This window comes from Rhineura floridana, chromosome 3 (genome assembly GCF_030035675.1).
Source record: "Rhineura floridana isolate rRhiFlo1 chromosome 3, rRhiFlo1.hap2, whole genome shotgun sequence".
Classification (NCBI taxonomy): Eukaryota; Metazoa; Chordata; class Lepidosauria; order Squamata; family Rhineuridae; genus Rhineura; species Rhineura floridana.
The window spans coordinates 11,300,826-11,327,991 of record NC_084482.1 but is presented as its reverse complement, the minus strand read 5'-3'; the positions used below and the strand labels follow the sequence as shown (position 1 = coordinate 11,327,991).

The window sequence follows — 27,166 nt, the reverse complement described above, 5'->3', positions numbered from 1 at the left end:
CTGTGAGATTCGTCGTAGAACTCAGCGGAGAGGAGGATGGGGACAAAACTAGTTGGCTCATTGGCTCCACTTACTATTTGTCTCTCTGAATTCTGCCCCACCAGGCCCAGCAGTCACCAGTCATCGCTGAATGGCACTTAATATCAAGGTGGTAGCAGAACAGCTTTTAAAGGGAGTCCTGGAGGGACAACCAAGAGGAATAAAGGAGCATCTAGTTTGGAATGAATCCCTAGGGCACATTGAGGGTAAAAATGTTTCTGATCAGCCAATGGAAATAGAGGGAAATAAGGCACGGTTCTTCAATCCTGGGTCCCCAAATGATGTTGAGCTACAACTCCCACCAACCCCAGCCAGCTTAGCCAATGGCCAAGCATGATGGGAGTTGTGGTCCAACAACATCTGGGGACCCAAGGTTGAAGAACAGTGGGAAAACACAGTGAGCATGCACAGTAGAACATGAGAGCCAGTTGGAGAAAACACAAGGGGAAACATATCTCCTGAGGGAGGAACGGCAGGACACAAATTTGATAAATAAAATTAAAAAATCAGAGACACCATATATATATAAGGACTGCTATGCTAATGCTAGAAGCTCTGGGCTAAGATGGTGAAGCTAGAGAGATTGGCTTTCAAAGGAGGCCAGATACAGTGGCATAACTAAAATTTGGTGAAATGAAGACACACAGTGGGATACGGTCTTCTCTCAATACACACTATGTAGCAGGGGTAGCTAACATGGTGCTCTCTATTAGATTACAACTCCCAGTCACCCCTTGGGGTACCATTTTGGCTACCCCTTTTCTATATAAATAAGGAAGGACACACTGGGAGGAGTGTTGCTCTATACAGCAAGAGGGCATGAGTCAAAGAAAGTAGACATCAAAGAGGGAAAGGCTCCTTCACAGAATGTTTGTGGATGGCAACAGCATGCCAACAAAGGTAGTTATTCTGGGGATTTTCCCGCTGTGTACATACCACACATTTAAAGCACATTTCTCCACCCACCACCAAAGAATCCTGGGAACTGTAGTTTGTTGCTGGCAATTGTAGCTCTGCGATGGCTACAGTTCCCAGGATTCTTTGGGGGAAGCCATGTGCTTGAAACGTACATGTGTACACAGCCAAAACATTGTGTTTAAGTATTCTCTTCCTGTCATTAACCTTTCAGTTGTGATGTTCTCCAGGAGTAAACCTGGGATAACACCCTGCTCTTCCAGTGATCACTATACACAGAGGTAAAAGGCATTTGTTCCCACAGACACACACACACACACACACACACACAGAGTATTCGATTTTATTAAAGTTGTTTAAAGCATGCTAAAAAGGTGAGGAGCTCTTTTCCTCTATGCCATAAAAAGGTAGCCGTCATTTTGGGGCACCTAGGAGACAGAAGGGGCTGCCAGGAAACAGGAAGGCTGCAACCCTTACGTGCAAAAGAGCAAGGCCCACGGAACCAGTTGGGTATACAGCTCTAATCCTTAGAAACATTGGCGTGGAGAAAATTAATAGGGAGATGTTTTTCTCCCTGCTTCATAATATGAGAAATGCCTGCCTTGACTGGGAGGAAAACTAGTCTTCAAAATGACAGCATTCTACAAGGGACCAAACCAGAATGGTCTAGAATCATGAGCAGCTGCATTTCTTCAGGAATGAGCCCAATGCAGTCCATCATAGTCCAATACACACTGCACCCTTGGAAGGTCACCACTCCTCGTGATGTCACATGAGTAGGCATTCCTCACTAGCTCTGTGCTCACTAAGCTTACGCTTGGTGATCTCCAACTGGACACCATGATAGACAAGCCCCTTCCAGACCCCACCTTTATGCAACATCACTACATCCCCATTTGATTTCACTTTTTGGATCACGGCAGTGAATGACACAGTAACAGTAGGGTTTCTGTTGACAACAAGCTTGGCTATGACTTCAGAATGGGGGGGCACCAGCACCTCCTCAGTAAGCCTCTGATAAATATACCTCTTGACAAGGACTGTCTGGTCATTGTTCTTGGTGTACTCCAAACGGGGCATCGCTTCTTCAATTGTGAACTGAAAGGATGTTTCCAAACCAAGCCCCCACAGACTGTTCCAGCGAACCTTGTCAAAAACTGTGGTCTCCCAAGTCATTTTGAAAGTGTGTTGCTTTGCTACCTCAGCCCAGTTGACACAGACCTGCTTATCTAAGACACGGCGGTGGTATTTCACGTGTGAGAGGTCACCTGTGATCACTCTCAATATTTTAAACTTAGGAAGTAAGAGGTCACCAATCAAGGGACGGAAATAGCAAGAATCATCAGCAACCAACTTGACAGCTTCCAGGGAGTGGAACGCTCTATGTACTCTGGTCATGAAGAGACCATTGTAGGCCCGGAAAGCTACCCTATTGTCCTTGTAAAAAACATCAAACTTCAGGGATGCATCTTCCGAGTACTGGACAGGTTGGATGGGGAAGCTTTTGGGGTCTTCGCCAACATTCCTTGCAGCAAGATACATCCCTGCCCAGTTTCTCAGCATAACCTTTCCTGAGGGCAGATGGGTGACCCAGAATTTGCCAGACTCCATCTTTTCAAATAGGCCCTGGATGGCCCATGTGTATTGACCATCGCGCGAGTCCCAGACCAGGTTGTTGTCCATCTGGAAAGCCACCCCTTCCTCTGCATCAACATAGGCTTCAAGCTGGCCCAGGCCTTTGGAGACTCTCTGAAACTGAAACAAGAATAGATTTATTTATTTGTGTAGAGCATTTGTACCCTGCTCTTCAGCCAAAAAGGCTCCAGAATGGCTTACATACAATCAGTTAAAAGAAGACAGTCTCTGCCTTGTTCACGACGCCACTAATTGTTTTGATGTTGGGAACTAAGTTTGTTTTGTATTCCTGAACACATAGAGATAAGGCAGGCTGTATTGTCTACACTGATACAAGCAAGCCTGAAATATTAACCCAATTGTGGCTGAAATAATTTTTGTCTCTGTGGTTTTAAGAATGACAACTAGGAAAGTGAATCAGACCATGGAAGAAATTAAGTTTCAGAAAATAATGGGTGAGATTGAGATAACGAAACAAACCCTGAGACAGGGTAGACAGGAGATGAAAATTGAACTTAACAAAATGACGCCGGAGCTTAAAGAAATAGTGGATTCTGTGAGAGAGGAGTTTGATGGGCTAGGGAAGCTACAAGCCCTGGAGATTGGAACAAATGTGAAATTTGAAAAAGATTTGGATTTTATGGATGTTAGAAATAAAGTTGACTGTTTGGAATTCAACGTTGTCCCTGAAGAAATTAATGAAGATTTTGGTGGTAAAGTTATCAATGTCTTGGATAATTTTCTGGACTGGAATGATGTGATGGAGTTTGACATAGAAAAAATCTATGGAGTTGGCTACAGATATGTGACAGTGGAGAAACTCTTAAGAGATGAGCCAGTGCATTTTGTAAAAAAGAAGAACAGAGATATGACTTTGCAGCAATACTTCAGTAACATATTCAGAATTCTTGACTGGAATGATGTGATGGGGCCTGACATGGAAAAAATTTATGGAATTAACTACAAATATGTGACAGAGCAGAGATGCACCCAGAACAGAGATGTGACTTTACAACAATATTTCAACAACATATTCAGAATTGATGGCAAGGACATATTTGTGATGGGGGAAATTCCCATCAGACTCTTGTTATATGACTATGGCTACGACAGCAAGATCATCATGGGATACTGATAATGGATGAATGGATACTGAAACCACTGGATTTAACAGGACTATTGAAGATGGAAGATGGAATTAATATTGATAATGGAAGAATGGTTATGGAAATTATTGGACTTAACAGATTTGACGAGATGGATTAATTGATATGTTTACTTGGACTATGGCTATGACAACAAGATTATTATGGGATATTGATAACAGAAGAATGGCTACTGAAATTACTGGACTTAACAGGATTATTGAAGATGGATGATGGAGTTAATATAGATAATGGAAGAATGGCTATTGAAATTATTGGGCCTAACAGATTTGAATTAGATGGATTAAGCGACATGTTTATTTGGAGAAAAATTGAAAGATATATCTTTCAAGAAATTGAAACCTCTCTTTGACTTTTTGTGGAAAGAATAAAATAATGTTTATGAGATTTGATTATTAATTAAGATAATTACTGGAGGAAAGTGATTTTATAATATAATTTTAGAGATAGGATTGTTATATATTCTAGACCTATAACTGATCTGCGACAAATCGGAAGTCGACATTTTATTTTATTGTTTAATTGTTTTTGTTTTGTTTTGTTTTTTGTCTTTGAAAATTTGAATAAAAATTAATGATAAAAAAAAGAGAAGGGGAAGATAACAAGGCGCTTTGGCTGTTCCCTGTTGGCGACGACGCTGCCTGCTCCGTAGAGATTATTCGACACATCTTTAACATCTTTAATACCATCAGACGACGAGGTGCTTTCGTTGGGCAAAGAGAGGCTCTGGCGTTGGTGCCTGCCTGTATAGAGTGTGGGACTGTGCTGGTGTGTTTGGTTTTGAATGAATGTTGGTGTGTATATGTGATTGTGATTGATGTGAGTGAGTACGTGTGTTTGTATATAAGTTTTATTATGTACCTGGGAAAGAGGCTTTTTTACCAATTGGGGGGATTTGAGGGGGCCCCAGTTAGTGTAGTGACGGGCAGAGGGAGGTATGGTGTTGTGCGAAGGGCGTGCCAGGTAAGGGGAACGCGGCCCAGACATGTAGTGGCTGTGCCTTGTTCTGGTCCTTCTCACACCCGCAGGGTTGTTGGTCGCCCTTTCAGCCAACTCTCGGATCTCCAGTTGCTGCTTTTAAATGCCAGATCGGTACATAATAAAACCTCCCTCGTCCATGACTTGATTATGGATGAGGCAGCCGATCTGGCATGTATAACCGAGACCTGGGTGGGTGAGCAGGGAGGAGCTAGTCTTTCCCAGCTTTGCCCACCGGGCTACTTGGTGCAGCATCATGGTAGATCTGAGGGTCGGGGAGGGGGGGGTCACTGTGGTCTATAAGAGTTCCATCTCACTCATCAAGCACCATGTCCATGTAGTTACTGGTCTGGAGTGTTTGCACCTTGTGTTGGGCCAGAGGGACAGACTGGGAATCCTGTTGGTGTACCGCCCATCTTGCTGCCCAACGGCTTCCCTAACTGAGCTGACGGAAGTGGTCTCGGAGGTATTGCTGAGATCCCCCAGACTATTGGTACTGGGGGATGTCAACATCCATGCCGAGACTACTTTGTCTGGGGCGGCTCAGGACTTCATGGCCTCCATGACAACCATGGGGCTGTCCCAATATGTTAGTGGCCCAACACATGTGTCCTGGCATACTCTAGATCTTATTTTTGCTACTGGACATGGAGATGGTAATCTGGATGTGGGGAGTTTTACATCTCTCCCTTTGTCATGGACAGATCACCGCTTGCTGAAGTTCAGACTTACAGTGGCTTTTCCCCTCTGCAAGGGTGGGGGACCTAGTAAAATGGTCCACCCCCCCGAGACTAATGAATCCTGAAGGTTTTCAAAGGGCTCTGGGGGATTTTCCGGCTGATAAGACTGGTGCTCCTGTCGAAGTCCTGGTCGAACTGTGGAATGCGGAGATGACCTGGGCTGTTGACACGATTGCTCCTGCACGCCCTCTCCTATGTAGAGCTCATACAGCTCCATGGTATACTCCAGAGCTGAGAGCGATGAAACAAGATAGGAGGTGGCTTGAGCGGAAGTGGAGGCGAACTCCCCATGGATGCAATTATGAGCTGGTAAGTGCCTCTACTAAGCTGTACATAGGAGCGGTGAGGGTGGCGAAAAAACAACATTTTGCTGCCACTATTAAGTCATCTCTTTGCCGCCCAGCGGAGCTTTTTAGGGTTGTCCGAGGGTTACTTCATTCTGGCCCTCAGGACATGGTAGAGTCATCGGTGGCCCGCTGTAATGAGTTTGCTGGACACTTCCAGAATAAGATCTTATGCATCCGCCGGAACTTAGACTCCCAGTTTATAGCAGCTGATCCTAATGAGGTGTCCAGAGCACAGTCTTGTCATGTTTTATTGGATGAGTTTCAGTTGGTTCAGCTTGAGGACGTGGACAAGGTGCTTGGACAGGTACGTGCAACCACTTCGGTACTAGATACTTGCCCCTCTTGGCTAATAAAAACCAGCAGGGATGGAACAGCTGGCTGGACCAGGGAAGTGATAAACACCTCTTTACGAGAGGGAGTGGTCCCTGGCTGTCTGAAAGAGGCGGCAGTGAGACCACTTCTGAAAAAACCTTCCTTGGACCCAGAAAATCTCAACAGCTACAGACCAGTAGCGAATGTTCCATTCCTGGGCAAGATCTTGGAACGCGTGGTTGCTGGCCAGCTCCAGGCGCTATTGGATGAAACCGATTATCTAGATCCATTTCAATCGGGTTTTAGGCCCGGTTTCGGCACCGAGACAGCCTTGGTCGCCCTGTATGATGACCTATGTCGGGAGAGGGATGGAGGGAGTGTAACTCTGTTGATTCTCCTTGATCTCTCAGCGGCTTTTGATACCATCGACCGTGGTATCCTTCTGGAGAGGCTCGCGGAGTTGGGAGTTGGAGGTACTGCTTGGCAGTGGTTCCGCTCCTACTTGGCGGGTCATCTCCAGAAGGTAGTGCTTGGGGAACATTGCTCGACACCATGGGTTCTCCAATGTGGAGTCCCGCAGGGGTCAGTTCTGTCTCCCATGCTTTTCAACATCTATATGAAGCCATTTGGTGCGGTCATCAGGAGTTTTGGAGTGCGCTGCCATCAGTACGCTGATGACACGCAACTCTACTTCTCCTTTTCATCTTCTTCAGGTGAGGCTGTCAATGTGCTCAACCGTTGCCTGGCCGCGATAATGGACTGGATGAGAGCTAACAAACTGAGGCTCAATCCTCAATCAGAAGGGATGGCCATGCCTACGAGCGGCAGCCAATTCTTGCAGAAGATGAAAAAGTTAAAGACTTTTTATTTGTCTAAAAAAAAGGAAGCAAATTTTTAATAAAGATGTCCTGCATGAAAACCACTGGATGTACCTGCCTGCAATTTGTCAGGCTTAATCCACTCTGGAGGGGCTGCTAGGCCTGCACATTTTCATCCACTTTTGCAAAAAGGAAAAAAGTTAAAGCCATTAATTTAGAATCTGCATTACAGTGAATGGGGAGAAAGCTAAGCTTTGTTTTAAAGAGATTCAGGTTGTGAGCACACTAGTTACCTACATCAAAGTGTTTCCTAGGCCACATCTGAAGGGAGAATGGCTTGATTTGCCAATCAGTTGAGAAAACTCTTTGAAACTTTTTTAAAAAAATGCACTCAAGTTGATCCCACCAAGTTTTACAGCAAAAAGGGGCAGGGTTTGACTGGTGTTGTGAACCCCCATTTTCAGAAGAAAGAAGTGGAGACGCGCTGGAACTGGCAGAACAGTAAGGGCATATCTACACAGGAGCATACCTTCGTACTAAACACGTTGCTTTTACTGTTGTGAAAGATTTGCAAGGTCCACACTTGGTAGCTTCAAATCCGCTATTTTCCATTCACACTAGCAGGCATTCCTCTGGGAAGTATTAGCATCACTCTTTCCTTGTGGCCCTGCCCTCTAATTTTACATGCTTACTCCCACTGGTTCAAGGCTGAAGCCAGGAGAATGCCTGGGTGTGCAATTGACAGAAAAATGAAACTGAGTAGACCCCCCTCCCCTTCTCCATTGTCCAAGCCTGAGTGAAAGGTGGATGGGGGGAGTGAGTGAAAGGCAAAGTAGGCAGAGGCTCCAGCAGCTTTTGCAGGTGGCAGAGAGAGAGAGAGAGCAGGCGATGGGGCCTAAGAGAGCCTGCCCACTAAAAAACATCAAAGCAAAGCACCTACAAGGAGGAGTGGAGCGCAGCTGAGACAGTTTTTCCTTTCCTTTTCACATTATCAGAGGCTTATCAGAGGGGATGCAAGTAGCACCAGACACACACTAAATCACCATGTGGATGAGCCCTAAGTGGGTCTCGAATGGAAAAGATACATAGCAGTTCCACGGCAGATCAGGCTGCTTCCCAGAACTACAGATACAAGTTGAATCTTGTGGTTGGTTCACACTCCTAGTGTGTATTAGTGGCAAAATACAAAAATTCATTATATTACGAGAAAATGCTTGCAAAACTATGTATATTGGGAGAAATGTGCACTAAAATCCTGAACAATTTTTTGTGAGGACTTTTTTAAAATTCACAAGCTGATGTGAAAATGTGGTCAAGAGAGTTAAGATTGGGAAACTGAGAAAAACCAAGATTGGCAGATTCCAACTAGGATGGGAGTGGTAAATACATGTTATTAACAACAGTTTGCCTGTGAAATCGCTTCTTTTAAAAAGTTTGCCCTTATAGACCCCTTTCTGCTGTACTCCTTGCAAGTGTGGTTCACCAATTACAGATAGATTGATGGGGTGGGGGAGAGTAGCAGAAGTTGCATTTGCTTGTGTTTCGGTGGACAAGTAGATAGGACTAGAAGTGCAGATTTGAAAAGCTAGCAAAAGCATGTAGAAATCTCAGACAACTTTGGGTTCATTCACTGTTCAAGGGCCAATTCTACACGCTTGCAGTTCAGTCGTAGTCATCATGCAGCACTTAAACAGGAACACAAACCCTAAGGTATTTATTTATTTTATTTATTATACTTGTATACCGCCCCATAGCCAAAGCTCTCTGGGCGATTTACAGTAACTAAGGTATGGATTTAAAAGAGCCCCCTTTTTTTTCTTAACCACATTTACACCAGCTGGAATTTGAGAGCAGAGCCAAGTACATTTGAGGTCAACTGCAGGACTATAGTTTAACATGCAAAGATTATGGTACATAAGATAGCTTTGGGACAGAGCAGGAAGGGGATTTTAACTCTCTCTATTCCTGCCTAATTGCTGACAAAGATCACTTCTCTGAAACAACTGCTTGTATTTCAGGGGAAGCTCCCCCAGTTACCACAGATAAGAGCTTCCCTTGAAACACAAATAGCAACTGAAGAGAGGAGATTTCTCATTTTATCTACCTACCATCGTCCTGCCATACAAGAGTTTAAACTCCTCCCTTCCAACAATCCCGAGGCTTCTTTGTACATTGGCATGTCCATTAATTGCATCCAGGCAAATTAACATGACAGCTGGTTTGGTCCTCCTGTAAGACAGGAGCAGGGACGGACTAGGTGTCTGCAAAGCAGAAGAAAGTGGCCAGCAGGAAAGAGGTGGGCAAAAACAAGCTAGGAAAAGCTCAGGCCTCCACTCACATTTGGTGGCCATCATCTCACCAGCAAGGGTTTAAGGGAAATTGATCAAAATAAAGTCAAATCTAAAAGAAGAAGAAAAGCATTTCCTCCCAAACACTGAGAAGCAAGAGCATTTGTGGCTAGTGGCTATTGCTGCTGGTAGAGCAGAGAAACCAACAATAGCCAGACCCAACAAGAGGCAGAGCAAACTAATTCTAGTTCTTTCCTCATCTTTCTTCCACTGACTTCTGTCACGACAACACTAAGACTAAGCAGAAGGAAGTTCACAAGTAGTGCCATCCCTTGAAATGGATATAAGTAAGAAGGCAGGCAGACAGGCAGGTTCTGGCTGAAGGCAAATGGACTGGCAGCATCCTATTCACCCTAATGAGCCAGCTTCCACAGAGCAAGAGAGATGCCTGATTTATTGATAGATGCAGCCACAATTTCATAAGCAGATAACCTCAATATTTACAGAACTGTACATTTTAACGCTATACTGTTCAATGCACAAGGGAGCAGACCCCATTGAGCTCATTACTATGGACAATCATACTTAGGGCCACAATAACACACACCCTTGAAACAGATTTCACCTGAAGAGTGCATGCTACAGAAGGAGGGGGAAGCCAGCGTAACAGAATAACAAACTTACAAAGCAGAAGGTAGCAGAAAAACATATTATAGGGGGAATACAACCCCTTTGTAGCGTCAAAGGATTAGAATGCATCATCATTCCCCCAAAAAATCTTACCATTAACAAATTACTACAAGGCCTTGGCCAGTAGCTCGTCCTTGCTGAAGGAAAACAAGGGAGACAGCAAGCTTGCCTTTTATACCTCCCCAGCTCAGGTGTCACTCAAAAGCAAAGGGGCTCAGCTGATTGCAATTGAAGACTGCACACACTGCCTCTGATGGGATGCGAATCAAAGAGAGGTCTCAAGTGGGTGAGCCCTATTTTAGATCAGATAAAATATAAGGGTGTGTGTCATCTTCCTCAGTGGTAGATGGCTTTGCATTATATTTGCTCTATGATTGCAGTTAATCTCGTTTTTAGTAGAAGTTTCTGATCTGACCATTAAATGAGAGTCACCCTTTCAGGATTTTATTGCAGCCATACTGAGCTAGTAGTAAGTGGATGCTCTAGATAGTCTCCGTTGCCCCTTCTAGGTTCCATCTGTAGCGTGTACCCCATATTTGGTAGGAAGTGACTCTGTGCTTGGTGAGAGTCTACATTAGGTGAGCTCATCTCACTGTGGTATAGTATCTGCCAGTGTAGGAGCACAACTCTTTTCTGACCATTTGTTCAGCTATTAGTCTAGAAAATTGAGTGATCTGCAATTTTTCAGCATATGCAATTAAGCCAAAGGCTTGATCTAATGCTGCGGTGTGGAGCCTCAAGACCGGGGCTGAATGCACCCCTCCAGGCCTCTATATCTGGTTCTCAAAACTCTCTACAGCACACACCCCTCACCATCCCTTGTTTCATACCTCAAGTGTTTTTGCCTAGCTGGGATGTATAAGGCCTCTTCCTTGTCTCAATGAAGGATAAAGAATTGTGTACAGAAACTAGCCTACTATACAAAAGTCATTTTTTTTATTTTTTGGCTCCCCCCACTTTGCCTCTAGCCACACCCATCACTGGCAAGCACCTCCTAGAAGATTGTGAAGAAGGGAACGTTGCCCTCAGGTTGAAAAAGCTTCCCCAGCCTTGTGCTAATGCCTTCCTCAAATATACTTCTTTAGTTCCTTGTACCTGTGCAAAGGACCAGTGTTCTAGCTGAACCAGGATAAGATGGGGGCTAACACCCTTGTACCAGTGCAAGGGCACAAAAGTTGGTATCCTGTCCAGCTTAGACATCCTGGCCATTTGTTACAATGTCTGGGGACCTACAACAAAATATTGCAGCATATCCCTGATGTACATGTATTACCCGGGCATTTAGCTGAGATTGGCAAATAAGAGTTACCAGCAAAGTCAGGACTTCCTGCTTTAACTTGAGTTGCTGTTAGTATTATTATTGCTATTATTTTTATGATGATGATGATGTGGTAGTGGTAGTGGTGGTATTTAAAGTATGTATATATTATTCAATGTCTTATTAAAAGTGCAACCAGTCTATATGAAACCATTAGAGCATGAGGTTTCTGCATGTAATTGAATGCTTGGTTTGGCCAAGGATGAGGACTGAAAGGGCAATTTAAGTCACCCCATCTCTGGTTGTAAGCCTCTTTCTCCATTTCAGCCAATCCCCCAAATTGCCTTAGGAGTCAATCTCTGGGCAATGGTATAGGGTGGTTGCAAATAACTCAGAGCCTGACTTCAGTTTTCACTCTGCAATGCACTGCAGGGCTGCCATATGTGAGCGTGGCACAGTAGCTAGAGTGCTGAAGTAGGGCCTGGGAGACCAGGATTCAAATCACCACAGAGCCATGAAACTCACTGGGTGACCTTGAGCCAGTTATTGTCTCTCAGTGTAACCTACCCCACAGGGTTGTTGTGAGGATAAAATAGGGAAGGGGGCAACCATGTACACCATCTTCACCTCTTTGGAGGATGGAACTGTAATATTAATAAGCCACTCTCTCCTAGCCATAATCCCTTCCAGTCTACAATGTGGGGACAGTGAACTACATTTACTTTGGAATTCAAATTAGCAGCCTTTTTTAAAAAAAAAATCACACTAAGTATGAACTGAGAATGTCCATGAGTTCCTTACTGTGCTGCTTGCTTTTGGGGCGAGGTTCAAAAGAGGAGGGGGATCCTGCCCCTTTAATAGTTGTATGAAAGAAGAAATTCCATCAGATGGGGTCTGCATGGCAATATGCACCTCCTGCTGAAATTCTTACTTCTACACAGCTATTAAAGATGCAGGAGCCCTGTCCTCTTTTGCACCTGTCCGTCAATCCTAGCTACACCAAATCGTGAATGCCTCCATTAATTTCTATGAACATCTCTTGCTTCCATCCCTTGAGACACCTGAAAATAGCTTCTCTGTGTGAACCAGGAAATGACCTCTCTGGCATCTTTCTCTCTGTCCTTCTGTTCCAGTCACTCCATTCTGTTCCCCTCTCCCACCCAAATATGTCACAGGAAGTTGCACTGTTTTGTCTCTAAACCTGCTAAGAGCAGGCAGGGCTGGAGGACAGAACCTATAGCACGCAGTGGAGCTCAGTTCCTTCCGCCTGACTTGGAGAAGCTGAGAGGGGCACAGATTTGCAAATAAAGGCCCCAAGGTGCATGATGGTGGCACTGCACTCCCAGGACATTAGCTGTTCTGTCATGGAGAGTAAGAGTCCCATGGAAAGAGTCCATCACTTTGGGGAAGAAGAAAATAATCCTGGAGAAAGGACCAGTTCCTTGGGAATAAACTAGGGATGGGCAAGGAATTCAATTCAGTTTGCATTTCAAGCCGAATCTACCCAATTTGCACTTTCCAAAACAACATAAGAACTGAAACACGGTCATCCTTCAAAATTAGCACCTTTGAATTTTGCAACATAGTTCGCCAGTCAAACAATGTTTACAAAAATGTATATAAGGGGAAAGCGTGCACAAAAATGAATATCAATGAAAATAACATGCAAACATTCATGATACGGTGAGAAATGGCTTGCAAAAATGGGCACATTAGTCAAAACTGCCTACAAAAATATGTATTAGGAGAAATGCACATGAAAATGTTGGAGAATTTTCATGCGGTTTAGAAAAATTCATAAATTGCTGCAGAAATGTGGGGAACTGGATTCTATTTGCATATTGTTTAGAAAAGTGTGAATTTGATAAGTTGCCTTTAAACACAAACTGAATTGAATTTATCCCCATGCATAGCTGGAGATGGCCATACAGACCACATGGAGACTTGCCAGCTTGGTGTGAAGGTTGTAAATGTTGCCAGTGGTAGCCCTGGGCAGTAGGGACTGGCACCCACTGGACCTGGTGGGGATGCTAGAATGTCATGGGGGCATAGCCAGTGAGAGGTCACGGGCACGGCCAAGTTGTTCTGGTTTTCTCCCCAACCTCCTCCATTACAAAGATACTGCAGGCACTTAAACATTGCAATTTTAGAAACAGCACCCAACTAAACTCAAAAGTGTCATACTTTGGTTCACAGGAGGTCCCTGCTGTCACAGTTGCTTCTCTGCTGGGAGACACGTTGTGTGGTCTCCACCTGGTCTGGTTCTATTCCTATCCTCCTCTTTTGCAAAGAAATGGTGGACACTTAAACATTTCAGTTTTATTAATACTTAATACCTAAGCGTCTTACCTTGGTTCAAAAGGGGTCCCTGCTGTCACAGTTTCTAATGTGGGTTCATGCCGCAGTAACTAAACATTACTCAGAAGTAAGCCCCATGGAATTCCATGGGAACTGCTCCCTGATAAGTATGTACAGGACTACAGCCTGAATTGGTTAATCTTAAAGGTGCCACGCAGGACTGTTAATAACGAACACCATAAATTTCTAGACCTATAGGAAAATATTATTCCTCTGCCACAGCTTATTCACTTCTACGTCTTTTTTTCCAGAATGTGGAATAAGATGGAGGGATATTAAATGGACTAGGACCTGGGAGACCAGGCTAAAATCAGCCATGAAACTCACTGTGTGACCTTGGGCCAATCACTGTCTCTCAGCGTAACCTACCTCACAGGCTTGCTGTGCGGATAACATGGGGAAAAGGAGGCCCATGCATGCCAATTTGAGTTCTTTGGAGGAAAGGTAGAATGGATATAAATGTAATACTGAAAAGTAAGGAATAATCAAAATAAAAAAGTCTTTCTCTAGCCTGCCTGTCCCCAATTTTGAATTGGGAGAGGGGGACAGGTTTGGAATCATGAAAAGAGCCTGACCTAAAAATCAACCAACCAAAATTTTCCAGGATACAACCAGGATATTCAGGCCTATAAGCATTGGACTTTACATATCTAATGTGTGGCTGTCTGTTGGGACAATCTTGCCCAGCTACAGTCCGTGTTCCATTACTCCATATAGGTTCCAGCCTTTTCCCCTGCTTTAAGCAGCTATGCTATTCAGCAACTGAGTTACCTTCCAGCATGTATACCCTGTACCAGTATATTATCCCAGCAAGCAAGTAGAGGCCCATAGCAAGATATATTCAGTATGTATTTGTTAGTTAGCCTAAAGGATTGTATTCCCCTTTAGAGCCCCAGCATCCTTGGGTATGCCAGATCACCTCATGACCACCTGGGATCTTATCTAGGTGTTCTAATGAGGATATGATGGCTTGCCCAGTATGATGCTGGGAAGGTACCTCGTTACCTCAAGACATGAAAGGAGCATCGTTAGGCATCTGGTCAAGGCTAAGATTATCAGTTGTTGTGCATACAGGTGGATGAGTCAAGGGATGGTCAATGACCAGATAGGGCAGCAGTTGCTTGTTAGCAGAGATAGAGATAATGATATGGTAGGCATATAGTTTGCCAAGGAAGGATGCCAGGGTATTTCAGTTAAGATAATATAGTTTTCTAGCAATTAGTCTGCTTTTGAAGGTGTCCTGTGATAAGGTCAGAATAGCCAATTATAGGCAACAGGTGCCATGACATATTATTTTGATGTCTGTATACTCATTAATCATTTATGTAATCCTAATGGTTGTATGCCAACTTTTATGCTATAAAAGTGTCTCTTGTGGCCAATGGGGTGTTCAGTCTGACACCAGCTACCGCAGAACTGGGTGGCTGATCCACTTTTATTGGGGATACTTGGCTGTATGCTTGTAAGTTACACAATAAATTTTAACTCTTTGTAAGCAAACCTCTTGTCTGCATCTCATCTCTGGTAACCCAAAACAACCTGAAGGTACACACAGCACTTCCCCGTTCTTCAGTTTCTAGTCAGAGCTAGCAGAAAAGGCTGAAGAACAATATTTTCTCCACCTCTGCTGAGATTTCATTGTGAAATAATACCTGTGAGATTGTGAATCTCTTTTCCTTTCCCTTCTTACTAATCCTGAAATGGCACCTTGCTCTTCACATGATCCCCACACACAAACGAGGCAAAACACCTTTTTTTTCCTCGTACGCACACACAGAATTCACACTTTTATTTCAGTTGCCTTTTTTTTTTTATTTCAGTTGCCTTGTGCTAAAAAGGTGTGGAGCTCTCCTCCTCTTTGCTATAAAAAGGTAGCCATCATTTTGGGGCACCTAGGAGGTACAAAAGAGCTACCAAGAAACACCCAGGAAGCAGCCCTTGCCTGCCTTGATCAGGAACAAACCAGTCTTCAAAAGAGCAGCATCCTACAAGGGACCAGACCAGGATGGTCCAGAATCCAAGCAGTCACAGCTGCATTTCTTCAGGAGTGGGCCATGTGTCATCCAGTGCACATCAGCCCTTTAGAAGGCCACCAGTCCTCCTAACGTCACATGAGTTGGCATTTCTGACCAAGTCTGTGTTCAGTAAGCCTGTGCTTTTTGATCTCCAGACGGACATCATGATAGACACACCCTTTCCACACCCCACGTTCGTGCATCACCACCACATCCCCATTTGATTTCACCTTTCGAATGGCGGCTGTGAACAACACAGTAACACACCTGTTTCTGTCAACAACAAGCTGGGCTAAGACTTTAGTATGGGGGGGCACCAGCACCTCTCGTGTCAGCTTTCGATAAATATACCTCTGGACAAGGACTGTCCGGTCATTGTTCTTGGTGTACAACAATAGGGGTGTTGCCTCTTCAACTGTGAACGCACAGGAAGATACCAAACCAAGCCCCCACAGACGGTTCCAGAAAACAGTGTCAGTAACACTAGTCTCCCAAGTCATATGGAAAGTGTGTTCCTCTGGTACCTCACCCCGGTTTATATAGACCTGCTTATCCAAGATATGTCGGCGATATTTCACATGTGAGAGGTCACCTGTGATCACTCTTAGTATTTCAAAGTTAGAGGGAAAGAGGTCTCCAATCAGGGGGCGGAAATAACAGGAATCATCAGCAACCAACTTGGTTGCTTCCACCGTGTGGAACCCTCTACGTACCCTGGCCAAGAAGAGACCATTGTAGGCCCGGAAAGCTATCCTATTGTCCTTGTAAAAGACATCAAACTTCAAGGACGCATCTTCCGAGTATTGGACAGGTTGGATGGGAAAGGTTTTGGGGTCTTCTCCAGCATCCATTACAGCAAGATACATCCCTATCCAGTTTTTCAGCATAACTTTTCCAGAGGGTAGACGTGTGACCCAGAATTTGCTAGACTCCATTTTTTCAACTACACCCTGAATAGCCCATGTGAACTGGCCAGCCAGAGAAGCTAAGATCAAGTTGTTGTCCATCTGGAAAGCCACCCCTTCCTCTGCATCAATGTAGGCTTCAAGCTGGCCCAGGCCTTTGGAGACTCTCTGTAGATGAAGCTGAAACAAGAGCAGATGTTAGTTTATTTCAGGGGAATTGCTCAAGCTCATGTTTTAGTGATGCCTATAGTCCCTCTTTCCAACATCTGTCATCTCGGCTTCTGATCTTTAAACCAGACTTGTCCATCCTGGTGCTCTCTAGATCTTGTTTGACAACAACCCGCATCATCCCCAACATTGGCCATGCTGGCTGGAGCTTATTAGAGTTGGAGTTGAAAACAACTGCAAGGCACCAGCTTGCACAAGGGTGCTTGCAATCAACATAAACATTTATTAATAGGTTGTCTTTTCTCCAAGGAGCTCAAGGCAGCAAAACGCACCACACTGAGTTGTTGGATAAGTTGAAGAGATAGTGAGTAGCCCAAGGTTACCCTGTGATCTGCATGGCTGAACAAGGATTTAAAACTGGGCCTCCCTATTCCTAGCCAGACACTTTAACCAGGGATGGGCAACCTGGGGCCCTCCAGATGTTATGCGACTCCCATTGTCCATCAGTCTCAGCCAGCATGCCTCATGATCATGGCTGATGTTAACGGCTCAAACTGTTTTAATTTAACTCTGATTCAGTTTCTGTGTGCTTGGAACTGAAATATTAAAGGCTGCAGGCCTAAACAATCCTAGAAGTATGTTTTCATTGAGTGAGCAGTATTTTCAGGTAAGCATGTGTAGGATCATAGGATGTTCCCTCAATGTATAGGCTACTTGATGGGTGTGGTAGCAGTGCTGTGGAGCATGTGCAGAGTGCTCAATTTCTGGGTCTTGTCAACTTGTGGTGTACATGAACATTTAAGGTAGGGGCCGTGGTCTTGAAGTGAAGATCAAGGCTTGCAAGAAGGTTAACCTAATACGTCCATATAGCTTTGCTGAGATGATATTGTTGCAGTGGACCATTGAAACCTGTGGCCCAAATGGCATTGTTGAGAAATGCCTTTATAGGAGGTAGCTGTTCAAGCACCAGTGTGGTTAGAGCAGGGATGGGAAATCTGCAGCCTACAGATGTTTGAGTTCAAATCTTAAGAGGCAAAGAAAAGGTTGCCAACACTCTGAAGCTATATAAATGATCACTGCAATTATGTGTAGTGATGAGCAATTATGAAGAAGATGAAAGATGGCAGAGCCATGCTTGTTGGTATCAACATGCTTATCCAGGCCACAAGCCTTTTCTTCCCTGTTCGCTGCTAAGCTAGTGAAAAGAATGGCTCCCAGAAGCTTTCAACATCCAGGGCCAAACTACATGTTATACACAAGTATGTTTTAACTGTAGCCCACCAGTCTTTTCCTAGACTGATGCTTTGGGAGGGGGGCATAGCCATTCCTTCATCTAGACCAGAATTCCAGAATGCTATGGGCCAGGCATAGGCTGGCCCACCCACCCACGCACCCCAAGACTTACAGATAATTCTGGAAGGAAGAACAGCAGTCTGTATGTAACTGTGAGCAAGAAAGGTACCGAGAAATAAACCTCTACATTCCACAACCATAGCCTTAGTCCAAGATTTTTTTCTAAGAGTTCTAGGCCTCTGGACTCAACAGTGGGCATCTAAGAACAAATAAGCAAAGGAAAATCCCTAAACCACCCACCCCCAAAGCCCATTTTCTTGCTCCAAGTTATAATAGGGTTTAAATAAATGTTTTATAAATGTGTTGTAAGGACATTTTGGTGAGAGGGGGTGTAGGAATGGCAGTCAAGAAAGGGTTAAGCACCACTCCCACTGTCAACACATCTCTCCATTCTCAGCCAGTCACTCCTAGGGATGGGTGAGAATTTCAATTCAGTTCACATGTCAAGCCAAATTCATCAAATTTGCACTTTCTGAAAAAATATGAGAACCAAAACACAGCCATCTCTCAAAATTCGCACTGTCTAAAACTTTGCGATGCAGTTTGTCAACCAAAGCATGTTTTAAAAATGCATATATGTGAGGATGTGTGCATAAAAATGAATATAAATGATTGCTGTAAACTGCCCAGAGAGCTTCGGCTATGGGGCGGTATACAAGTGCAATAAATAAATAAATATATGAATGAAAATAACACACACAAATTTTATTTTATTTATTTATTTGTTGAATTTCTATACCGCCCGACTAGCATAGCTCTCTGGGCAGTGTACAACAGAGAAAATATAAACATATACAATAAAATCCTATGATTCAGTGCGAGGAACACATTAAGTAAAATCCACAGATCTAAAATCAATTAAAACATACTTAAAAGATTAAAATGCCTGAGAAAAGAGGAAGGTTTTAACTTGGCGCCGAAAAGATAACAACGTCGGCGCCAAGCGCACCTCATCGGGAAGACTATTCCACAGTTCGGGGGCCACCACTGAGAAGGCCCTAGTTCTTGTTACCATCCTCCGAGCTTCCCTATGAGTCGGAACTCAGAGGAGGGCCTTCGATGTTGATCGTAGTTTACGGGCAGGTTCATATCGGGAGAGGCGTTCCAGCAGGTATTGTGGTCCTGCACCATATAAGGCTTTATAGGTTAAAACCAGCACTTTAAATTTGGCCCGGAAACATATTGGTAGCCAGTGCAGGCGGGCCAGAACAGGTGTTATATGTTCAGACCGCCTGGTCCTCGTACTCAGTCTGGCCGCGGCATTCTGCACAAGCTGTAGCTTCTGAACCGTCTTTAAAGGCAGCCCTACATAGAGCGCATTGCAGTAATCCAGTCGAGAGGTTACCAGAGCATGGACAACTGAGGTGAGGTCCTCCCTGTCCAGATATGGACGTAGCTGGGCTACCAATCAAAGTTGGTAGAACGCATTCCGTGCCACCGAGGCTACTTGAGCCTCGAGTGACAGGGAAGGATCTAAAAATACTCCCAAACTACAAACCTGCTCCTTCAGGGGGAGTGTAACCCCGTCCAGAACAGGGTGAATATCCACCATCTGATCAGAGAAACCCCCCACCAACAGCATCTCAGTCTTGTCTGGATTGAGCCTGTTATATGCATTATATGATGAGAAATGCCTTGTAAAATGTGTTTATTAGGAGAAATTCACACTAAAGGGCTGGAGAATTTTCATGAGGATTTTTTTTTAATTCACAAATTGCTGCAAAAATGTGGAAAACTGAATTTAAGATTAGAAAAATGAGAAACTCAGAGAATCCAAAATGACAGATCTTTCCATCCCTGCTCACTTCAGAAGCTGCTTTCCACTAGGGATGGGGGAGAAACTCAATTCAGTTTGCACGTAAAGCCAAATTAATCAAATTTGCACTTTCCAAAACAACATGAGAACTGAAACACAAAATTCCTTCGAAATTCACACTTATCCAAATTTTGCAATGCAGTTCTCCAACCCAGCAATGTTTGCAAACATGCGTGTATTAGGGGAAAGTGTGCATAAAAATGAATATATTAGTGAAAACATACAAAAGGCATTATATGAGGAGCAACTGCTTGCAAAAGTGTGTGCATTAGTCAAAACTGTATACATAAATGTGTTTATGAGGAAAAAGTCTCACTAAAATGCTGGAGACTTTTCATGAGGATTAAAAAAGCATCTTGTTGCAGAAATAGGGAGAACTGAATTTAAGATTGGAAAAATGGCAAACAGAGAACTGAAACTGACAGATCCTTCCATCCCTAATTTCCACTCTGAACAAAAAAGGCCATCATTTACAAGGTACGTGTTTGGTCTCTCACAGTTCCACTGATCTAGCCCCCAGTCTCCCTTAGAACAACACAGTTCTTGTGTGCTTACCATTTTAAAAGGGTTTATGGTCCTCACAGCCAACCACTGAGAAGCTAGAAAAGGAAGAGATATGTCAAGTTTGTCTACGACACTGTGCAGAACCTTAGATGCAAGCAAAACAACTGAGAGCCCAGTTGCAGCCCTGTCCTGAAGAACCCCAAAGAGTTGCAAGGCTGGGCATCCCTCCATTAGCTGCTTTCCATCTCCAACAAGAATGACTTGCAGTGCTACATATACAATTAAGGAATAATGATGTTAGATACCAATGGAACAGAAATTTATAAAAACTTTCCTTAAGGTTTACCGATTGGCATTGGAAAGAAACAGAGCAGTTCCAAAGCAGATCAGGCTGCTTCCCAAAACTACAGATGCAAGTACAGTCTTGTAGCTGGTTCACACTGCTACATATATTAGTGAAAACATACAGAAAGTCGTGATATTAAGGAATATTGCTTGCAAAAATATGTACATTGGAAGAAATGTGCACCAAAATCCTGACCAATGTTTGCATGGAGTTTTTTTTTTAATTTCACAAACTGATGTGGAAATGTGGCTAAGTGAATTAAGATTGAGAAATTGAGAAAAACGGAGATTGGCAGATTCCAGCCTGAATGAGAGTGGTAAATACTTATTATTAACAACAGTTTGCCCCTTGCAATACTTATTTTTAAAAACGTTCGCCCTATAGAGCCCTTTCTGCTGTACTCCTTGCAAGTGTGGTTCACCAATTACTACTGGATTGATAGGGGTGGGGGAGAGTAGCTGAAGCTGCATTTGCTTGTGTTTGCGGGGGCACATACATAGGGCTAGAAGTGCAGATTTGAGAAAGCAGCAAACCCTTCTACAGACCTCAGCTTGCAGCCATTCACTGATTGAGGGCCAAGCCTATCCACTTGCAATTCAGCCCAAATAATCATGCAGGACTTAAACAAGGTCACATTCTCCAAGGTTTGGGTTTTTCAAAAAAAACATTTTTTTAAAATGGCCTTAACCACCTCTCCTCCATTTGGAGTTTGAGAGCAGGACCAACCAAGCACAGGACCATCATTGACATGGAAAGGCTTCGGTACAAAAGATAGCTTTGGGACATGGCAGGGAGGTGAGAGTCCAACTCTCTCTATTCCTACCTAGGAGCTGGCAAAGAACACTTCTCTGCACCTGCTGCTGTATTTCAGGGGAAGCTCCCATTCTTGTTCCACCCGTCATCCTAATGCTAGTCAATGGGCAGTGCCACCACCCCTTGGGCTGGATATAAGTAAGAATGCAGGCAGGTGGGGGTTGGCTAAGGGCAAACAGGTTGGCAAGCAGCATCCCATCCACCCTGATAGACCAGCCTTCACCAGGCAAGAGGGATATCTAATTTAATACAGGGTCCAGCCGCAGGTTCATAAGCAGATGACCTCACTACGTACAGAACTGTACATTTTAATGCCAAGCTGTTCACACTTACAGGGGAGCAAGCCCCATTGAGCTCACTTCTCTGGCCAAGGATGCTTAGGGCCACAATAATACATACCCTTGAAACAAATTTCACCTGAAGAGTACATGCTAAAGAAAGGGGGGGAAACAGGCTAAGAGAGTGACAGACTTAAAATGCAGAAGCTACCCAAACAACGCACCGTATCAGAAATAAAACTCTTTCATGGCTTCAAAAGATTAGAGATTGCAAAAGCATCGTCATTCAATTGTTTAAAAAAATACTCACTATTAGCAAGTTTCCACAACAGCCCAGCCAACGGCTTGCCTGCACACTCCTACTGGGGGGAAACCTGCTTCCTCACCAAGGCCCTTTTATACCTCCGCACAGGGCCAGCAACAGGTTTTTGGGAGCACAGGGCCTCAGTTGGCCCCCGACTGCTCCCTTTCCTCCTTAGACCAACCCCCCCTCTTGACCCCACCCATATAAACTAAAATGATTTTTAATATGGCAACACCCTATTGTCAAAATCACAAGCTTTACTTTTTCACTAGTTGCCTTTTTATTTTATTTTTTACTGCACACCTTGCCCAGGAGTAAGTCCCATTGAACTCTCCCGGGCTCAATTCTGAGTAGACTTATATATGTGACTGCGCTGTCAGATGTAGAACTTAAGAGACATATAGCTTAGAGGTAAACAGAAAATGCACATGTTAAAAGTAAAAGTAAACCACTAGGGGGGAAATTACCCCCTCTCGTGAGATTAGAAATTTCCATCTTGCAACAAAGAAGAAAAGTTACTTGTGGAACCTTAAAGACTATCAGACTGAATTAACACAAATACTCCCTTCATTGTTTCAACATATCCAGAAAATTATCTGTCTCTTAAATTCTATATCTGGCAGTGTGCACACATGCATACACTCAACCTCATGCTTACCATTGGAAGTCAGCTATGTCCTGCTAATCCTGATTGTGGAGATCACCACACTATTGATTCCCTGCCTAATCACCTACACAGTGATGGTGTTGCTATCTAGTAACAACAAGGAGTACATATCTACCTCTCTCTCTCTCACATACACACACACACACAAATCTCCTTTCCTCTCCCTCACACCAGGAACAGTGTGTTTCAGCCATCAAATGCCTGAGCTTTACATTCCTCCTGAAAGTTAATAATGGAGACAGACACACCTTACCAGGGAGGGCATTCCACAAACAGGAAATCTCCACTGAGAAGGCCCTGTCACACGGGTCAATGCCAACTGGGCAGCAGCAGCACCACCACCAAGGCCTCAACCAACTAATAGACTGGCACCAGTGTGAAGTGGCTTTCCTGAGTGGGCACAAGCAGTAGTATAATGGCAAATTCAGAAGTGCAGAGTCCCTTCATGATAGTCATGCCACACACCCCTCACATCCATGCCCCCTTTTCCACTTTCCCTTGCTCTCCCTGTCCTCTCATGAGCCAATCAGCATGAAAGGAAAGGCTGTGTGTTAGCTACTGAGAAGAGTCTTCTGAGTTGCTTCAATCAGCATGAAAGGACAAGGACTCTTCTCAGTGGCTAACACGCTCCCTTTTCATACTGATTGGCTCATACATAGCTGGGATTCTGCTCTCAAAAAGGTAATGGGTCTATGACACACACACACACGCATCCCTATATGACTACACGCCTGGCTACGAGGAAGACAAGGAAGGAGTGATGGGGCGCTGGTCTTGGCTGTTTGTTGCCTGCCAGTCATATGCTTTGCCCTGCTTTCCTGATTGTCGGGGAGGGGGAGAGATGGCACTAAATATGTATGTGCTCTCTCTTTGTTAGAGAGAGTTGGAGGGATGTCTCCATTGTCAGTGTGTGTGTGCACATGCATGGGAGAGAAAGAGAGGGGATGCATACCCACCTGTGGCCTCTGTATAATATTAGGGTTGCCAGGTCAGGGCCTGAGACTGATCCTGTATCTTTAGGAGAAGAGAAAGTCAGCCAAGTGCAGGTGTTCTTGCAACACTGTAATGGGAAAAACCACAAGGTGCAGTTCTCCCTCCCCCCTGCACAACTTTTAAAGATACAGAAGACCTTTTGGTTGCCAGGCCTGGCCTCCAACAGGTCTTCTGTATCTTTAAAAGTTGTGGAAGGGGAACGGAGAATTCCACCTTGTGGTTTTTCCCATTACAGTGTTGCAAGAACACCTGCACTTGGCTGACTTTCTCTTCTCCTAAAGATACAGGATCAGTCTCAGGCCCAGAACCTGGCAACCCGAACCGGTATAGATGAAATCAATAAGAGTATGACATGAGGCTACAGCATATAATTGATTGATTGAGTTGGCCCAAGAGGAGGACTGAAGGAACAATTTAAGTCGCCCCCATCTCTGGCCTAAAATGTATTAATGGACTACATTGCAGGGCTACTGAAAATACTCTCTCTCAGCCCTCTAGCCTGCAGTATGGGTATTACTGGGAACTATACGGTAAGGTTGTTGTATACCTGCAATATGGTGATAAAAGCAATGGAAAGCGAGGCACGGTTGTTTTAAGCTACTCTCTTATTTTCTACCCATCCTCCAATCTGCAATGCAAATCCAGTATCTCTGAGCAACATTGTGGAGTTCTTGTAAGCAACTCAGAGCCTTTCAGTTTTCAGTCTGTGCTGTGCTGCTCTGCAGGGCTGCCATATGTGAATGTGGCATAGTGGCTAGAGTGCTGGACTAGGACCTGGGAGACCAGGGTTCAAATCTCCTCAGCCCTGAAGCTCGCTGGGTGACCTTGGGCCAGTTATGGGTTGCTCAGTCTAACCTACCCCTCAGGGTTGTTGTGAGGATAAAATGGGAAGGGGGGCAACCCTGGACACCAACTCGACATCTTTCAAGGAGGAACTATAAGATTATATGAATTAATAAGTCACTCTCCCCCAACCACATCCCCTTTTAACCTACAATATGGGGACAGTGAACTGCATTTGCTTTTGAATTTGCTTTAGCAAAAAAAATAGCATTAAAAATCACACTAAATAAGAACTGAACAAGACCAGGTACTCCTTACTTTGTTGCTTGGGGGGGAGGGGTAGCCAGATACAAAAGATGACAGGGTTCCTGCTCATTTAATAGTTATGTGGCAGCAGAAGTTTCAGCAGATGACAAGATACATCTGCAGAAATTCCCATTTCTACACAGGTACTATTTTATTTGTTTGTTTGTTTGTTTGTTTGTTAGTTTTAGTTAGTTAGTTAGTTCGCTCGTTCGTTCGTTCGTTCCCCATCTGGCTGGTTGTCCAGCCACTCTGGGTGACGTACAGAATAAAAACATACAAATACATTAAAACATTAAAATCTCAACAATATAAAAAACCTAACCCACCCCAAAAGCCTGTCTGAAGAGTATTAAAGGTACAGGAGCCCTGTCCTCTTTTGCACATGGCAACGCTGGTGCCCAATCCTAGCTAAACTAATTCTTGGCTTCCTCCGTTGATTTAGGAACTATTCTCTCTTCCATCCCTGGGGGACATCTGAAAATAGCTGAACCGGGAAATGACTTAAGCTGCAATCCAATACCAATACACATTTACCTGGGAGTAAGTCCCATTGAACCCAATGGAGCTTGCTTCTGAGTAGACACATATTGATTCCAGCCTTACCTGATATCTGTCCTCCTCCTGCTTCAGCCACTCCTTCCTATTTTCCCTATGTCCCCCATTTCTGTGGGTTTCCAACTCAGTCCCCCTTCTCAGATTTTTCACTTTACTCGTGCTTGTGCATAACATGGTGTTGCCCTGAGTTTGCTGATCTCTCTGTCTTGAGTGTTGGTGGTGCAGTTTTGGCTACATAAATATAGGAAGACTTGAACGGGTATTAATACAGATAAGGGGCCTAGCATTGCTATATCTCTGCAGTGAGCTATCTCCAGGTGAGTGCACTCATTTGGGACAGGAATCTTTAACCAATGTATATAATATTTTCAAGGCTCAGATCAGTTACCTCTCAGTTCCACCTTGATCGTAGATATGGAGTCAGGGCGGAGCCATGTATTACATACAAACACCTATAACAAAATATGGTGGCCACTTCTGTTTTATTGAATGCAAAGCTGCCTTCAAAGACAAGAATTTGAAGCAGCAGCAGCAGAGTTGTCCCACTGCCAATTGCTTCTCTGCAAGCTTTTTTTCTCCCTGCAGGATTCTAGATGCAAACTCTGGAAGGGAGGGCATTGCAGCAGAAAAGCCATGGGTGAGGGAAGAGTTAAGCACCCCCTCCTACCTGCTTTGTCTTTGCTCCAAGTCATCTTCCCCTAAATAGAAGGACCAGGGTAGGGCTCTGTTAATATGCTTGTGAGAATATTGTAAGATTTCAGTATTGCAGATATTGCTGCAGTACAGTTTATTTTTCCATGTGTGTCAATCCGTAGTGTGCTTCTGACCAGATGGACAGGAGATGGACAGCACTTTTAAGAGCTGCATGTTTTTTGCAGAGGTTTCTGACTGCTCTCTTGGCAGAAACAGAATGTTGACCTAGATGCACCTCTGGTGTGATCCAGCAAGGCTCTTCTTTTGTGTTTGTGCCAGCTGATCATTTTAGCTTAGGAATTGAAATACTCTTGCTTGCAACTGTGATTTATTTTCCCTGGTCAGAGCATAATACCTGGTAACTCCATTGTACAGCAGTTGATAGGATATTTTTTTACATTGTTGGCCCAGTTATTGTATTGCAGAATCTGTTTGACCGCTATTTTTCTAGATTTGTGAATCTTGTTTCTTCATTTTTTGTTATGTTGTTAGAACTCCATTTTTATGTAGTAAGGGTTTGTAATACATAGAATCATAGAGTTGGAAGGGGCCTTGTAGGCCATCGAGTCCACCCCCCTGCTCACAGCAGGAAATCCACAGCTAGAGCATCTCCCGCAGATAGCTGTCCAGCCTCTGCTTGAAGACATCCAGCGAAGGGGATCCCACCACTTCCCTAGGCAGTCAGTTCCATTGCCGAACTGCCCTTACTGTCAAGAAGTTCCTTCTAATGTCCAATCTGAATCTACGCTCCTGCAACTTAAAACCATTAGACCTAGTCCTACCCTCTGGGGCAGCAGAGAACAAATCTGTACCCTCCTCTATGTGACAGCCCTTCAGGTACTTAAAGAGTGCAATCATGTCACCCCCAGCCTTCTCTTCACCAGACTGAACATGCCAAGTTCCTTCAACCTTTCCTCATAAGACTTGTTCTCCATACCGGCTATCATCCTCGTCGCCCTCTTCTGAACCCGCTCTAACTTGTCTATATCTTTCTTAAAATGAGGCGCCCAGAACTGAACGCAGTATTCCAGATGAGGCCTGACTAATGCAGAATATAGTGGGACTATTACTTCCCTCGACCTGGAAACTATAGCTCTGTTTATGCAGCCCAAAACCACGTTTG

At 44.1% G+C, this 27,166-nt stretch overlaps 3 protein-coding genes across 5 annotated transcripts in view; 1 reads left to right on the top strand and 2 right to left on the bottom strand.

The window, feature by feature from the left end:
• Positions 1-1,281: 1,281 nt before the first annotated feature.
• LOC133379348 (uncharacterized) lies at positions 1,282-10,125 on the bottom strand. The gene is made up of 2 exons (XM_061614458.1): positions 10,022-10,125; positions 1,282-2,709 (listed from the first exon to the last, which is right to left on the bottom strand). The coding sequence occupies exons 1-2, from the start codon at positions 10,022-10,024 to the stop codon at positions 1,723-1,725; spliced, it is 990 nt and encodes a 329-aa protein (XP_061470442.1). The 5' UTR covers positions 10,025-10,125; the 3' UTR covers positions 1,282-1,722.
• Positions 10,126-14,276: 4,151 nt separating this feature from the next.
• Positions 14,277-22,339, bottom strand: LOC133382033 (uncharacterized). The gene is made up of 3 exons (XM_061621691.1): positions 22,053-22,339; positions 20,357-20,400; positions 14,277-16,644 (listed from the first exon to the last, which is right to left on the bottom strand). The coding sequence occupies exons 2-3, from the start codon at positions 20,357-20,359 to the stop codon at positions 15,652-15,654; spliced, it is 996 nt and encodes a 331-aa protein (XP_061477675.1). The 5' UTR covers positions 20,360-20,400; positions 22,053-22,339; the 3' UTR covers positions 14,277-15,651.
• A 1,779-nt stretch (positions 22,340-24,118) lies between these two features.
• ARAF (A-Raf proto-oncogene, serine/threonine kinase) overlaps positions 24,119-27,166 on the top strand; it is a 40,525-nt gene continuing 37,477 nt past the window's right edge. The window contains exon 1 of one of the 3 annotated variants that reach the window (XM_061614450.1): positions 24,119-24,236. In XM_061614450.1, the coding sequence (XP_061470434.1) occupies positions 24,156-24,236 (81 nt within the window). In that variant the 5' untranslated portion in view covers positions 24,119-24,155. Of the gene's footprint in view, positions 24,237-25,468; positions 25,668-27,166 lie in introns of those variants that run through there. The other 2 variants (XM_061614456.1, XM_061614452.1) reach the window with 2 other exon arrangements.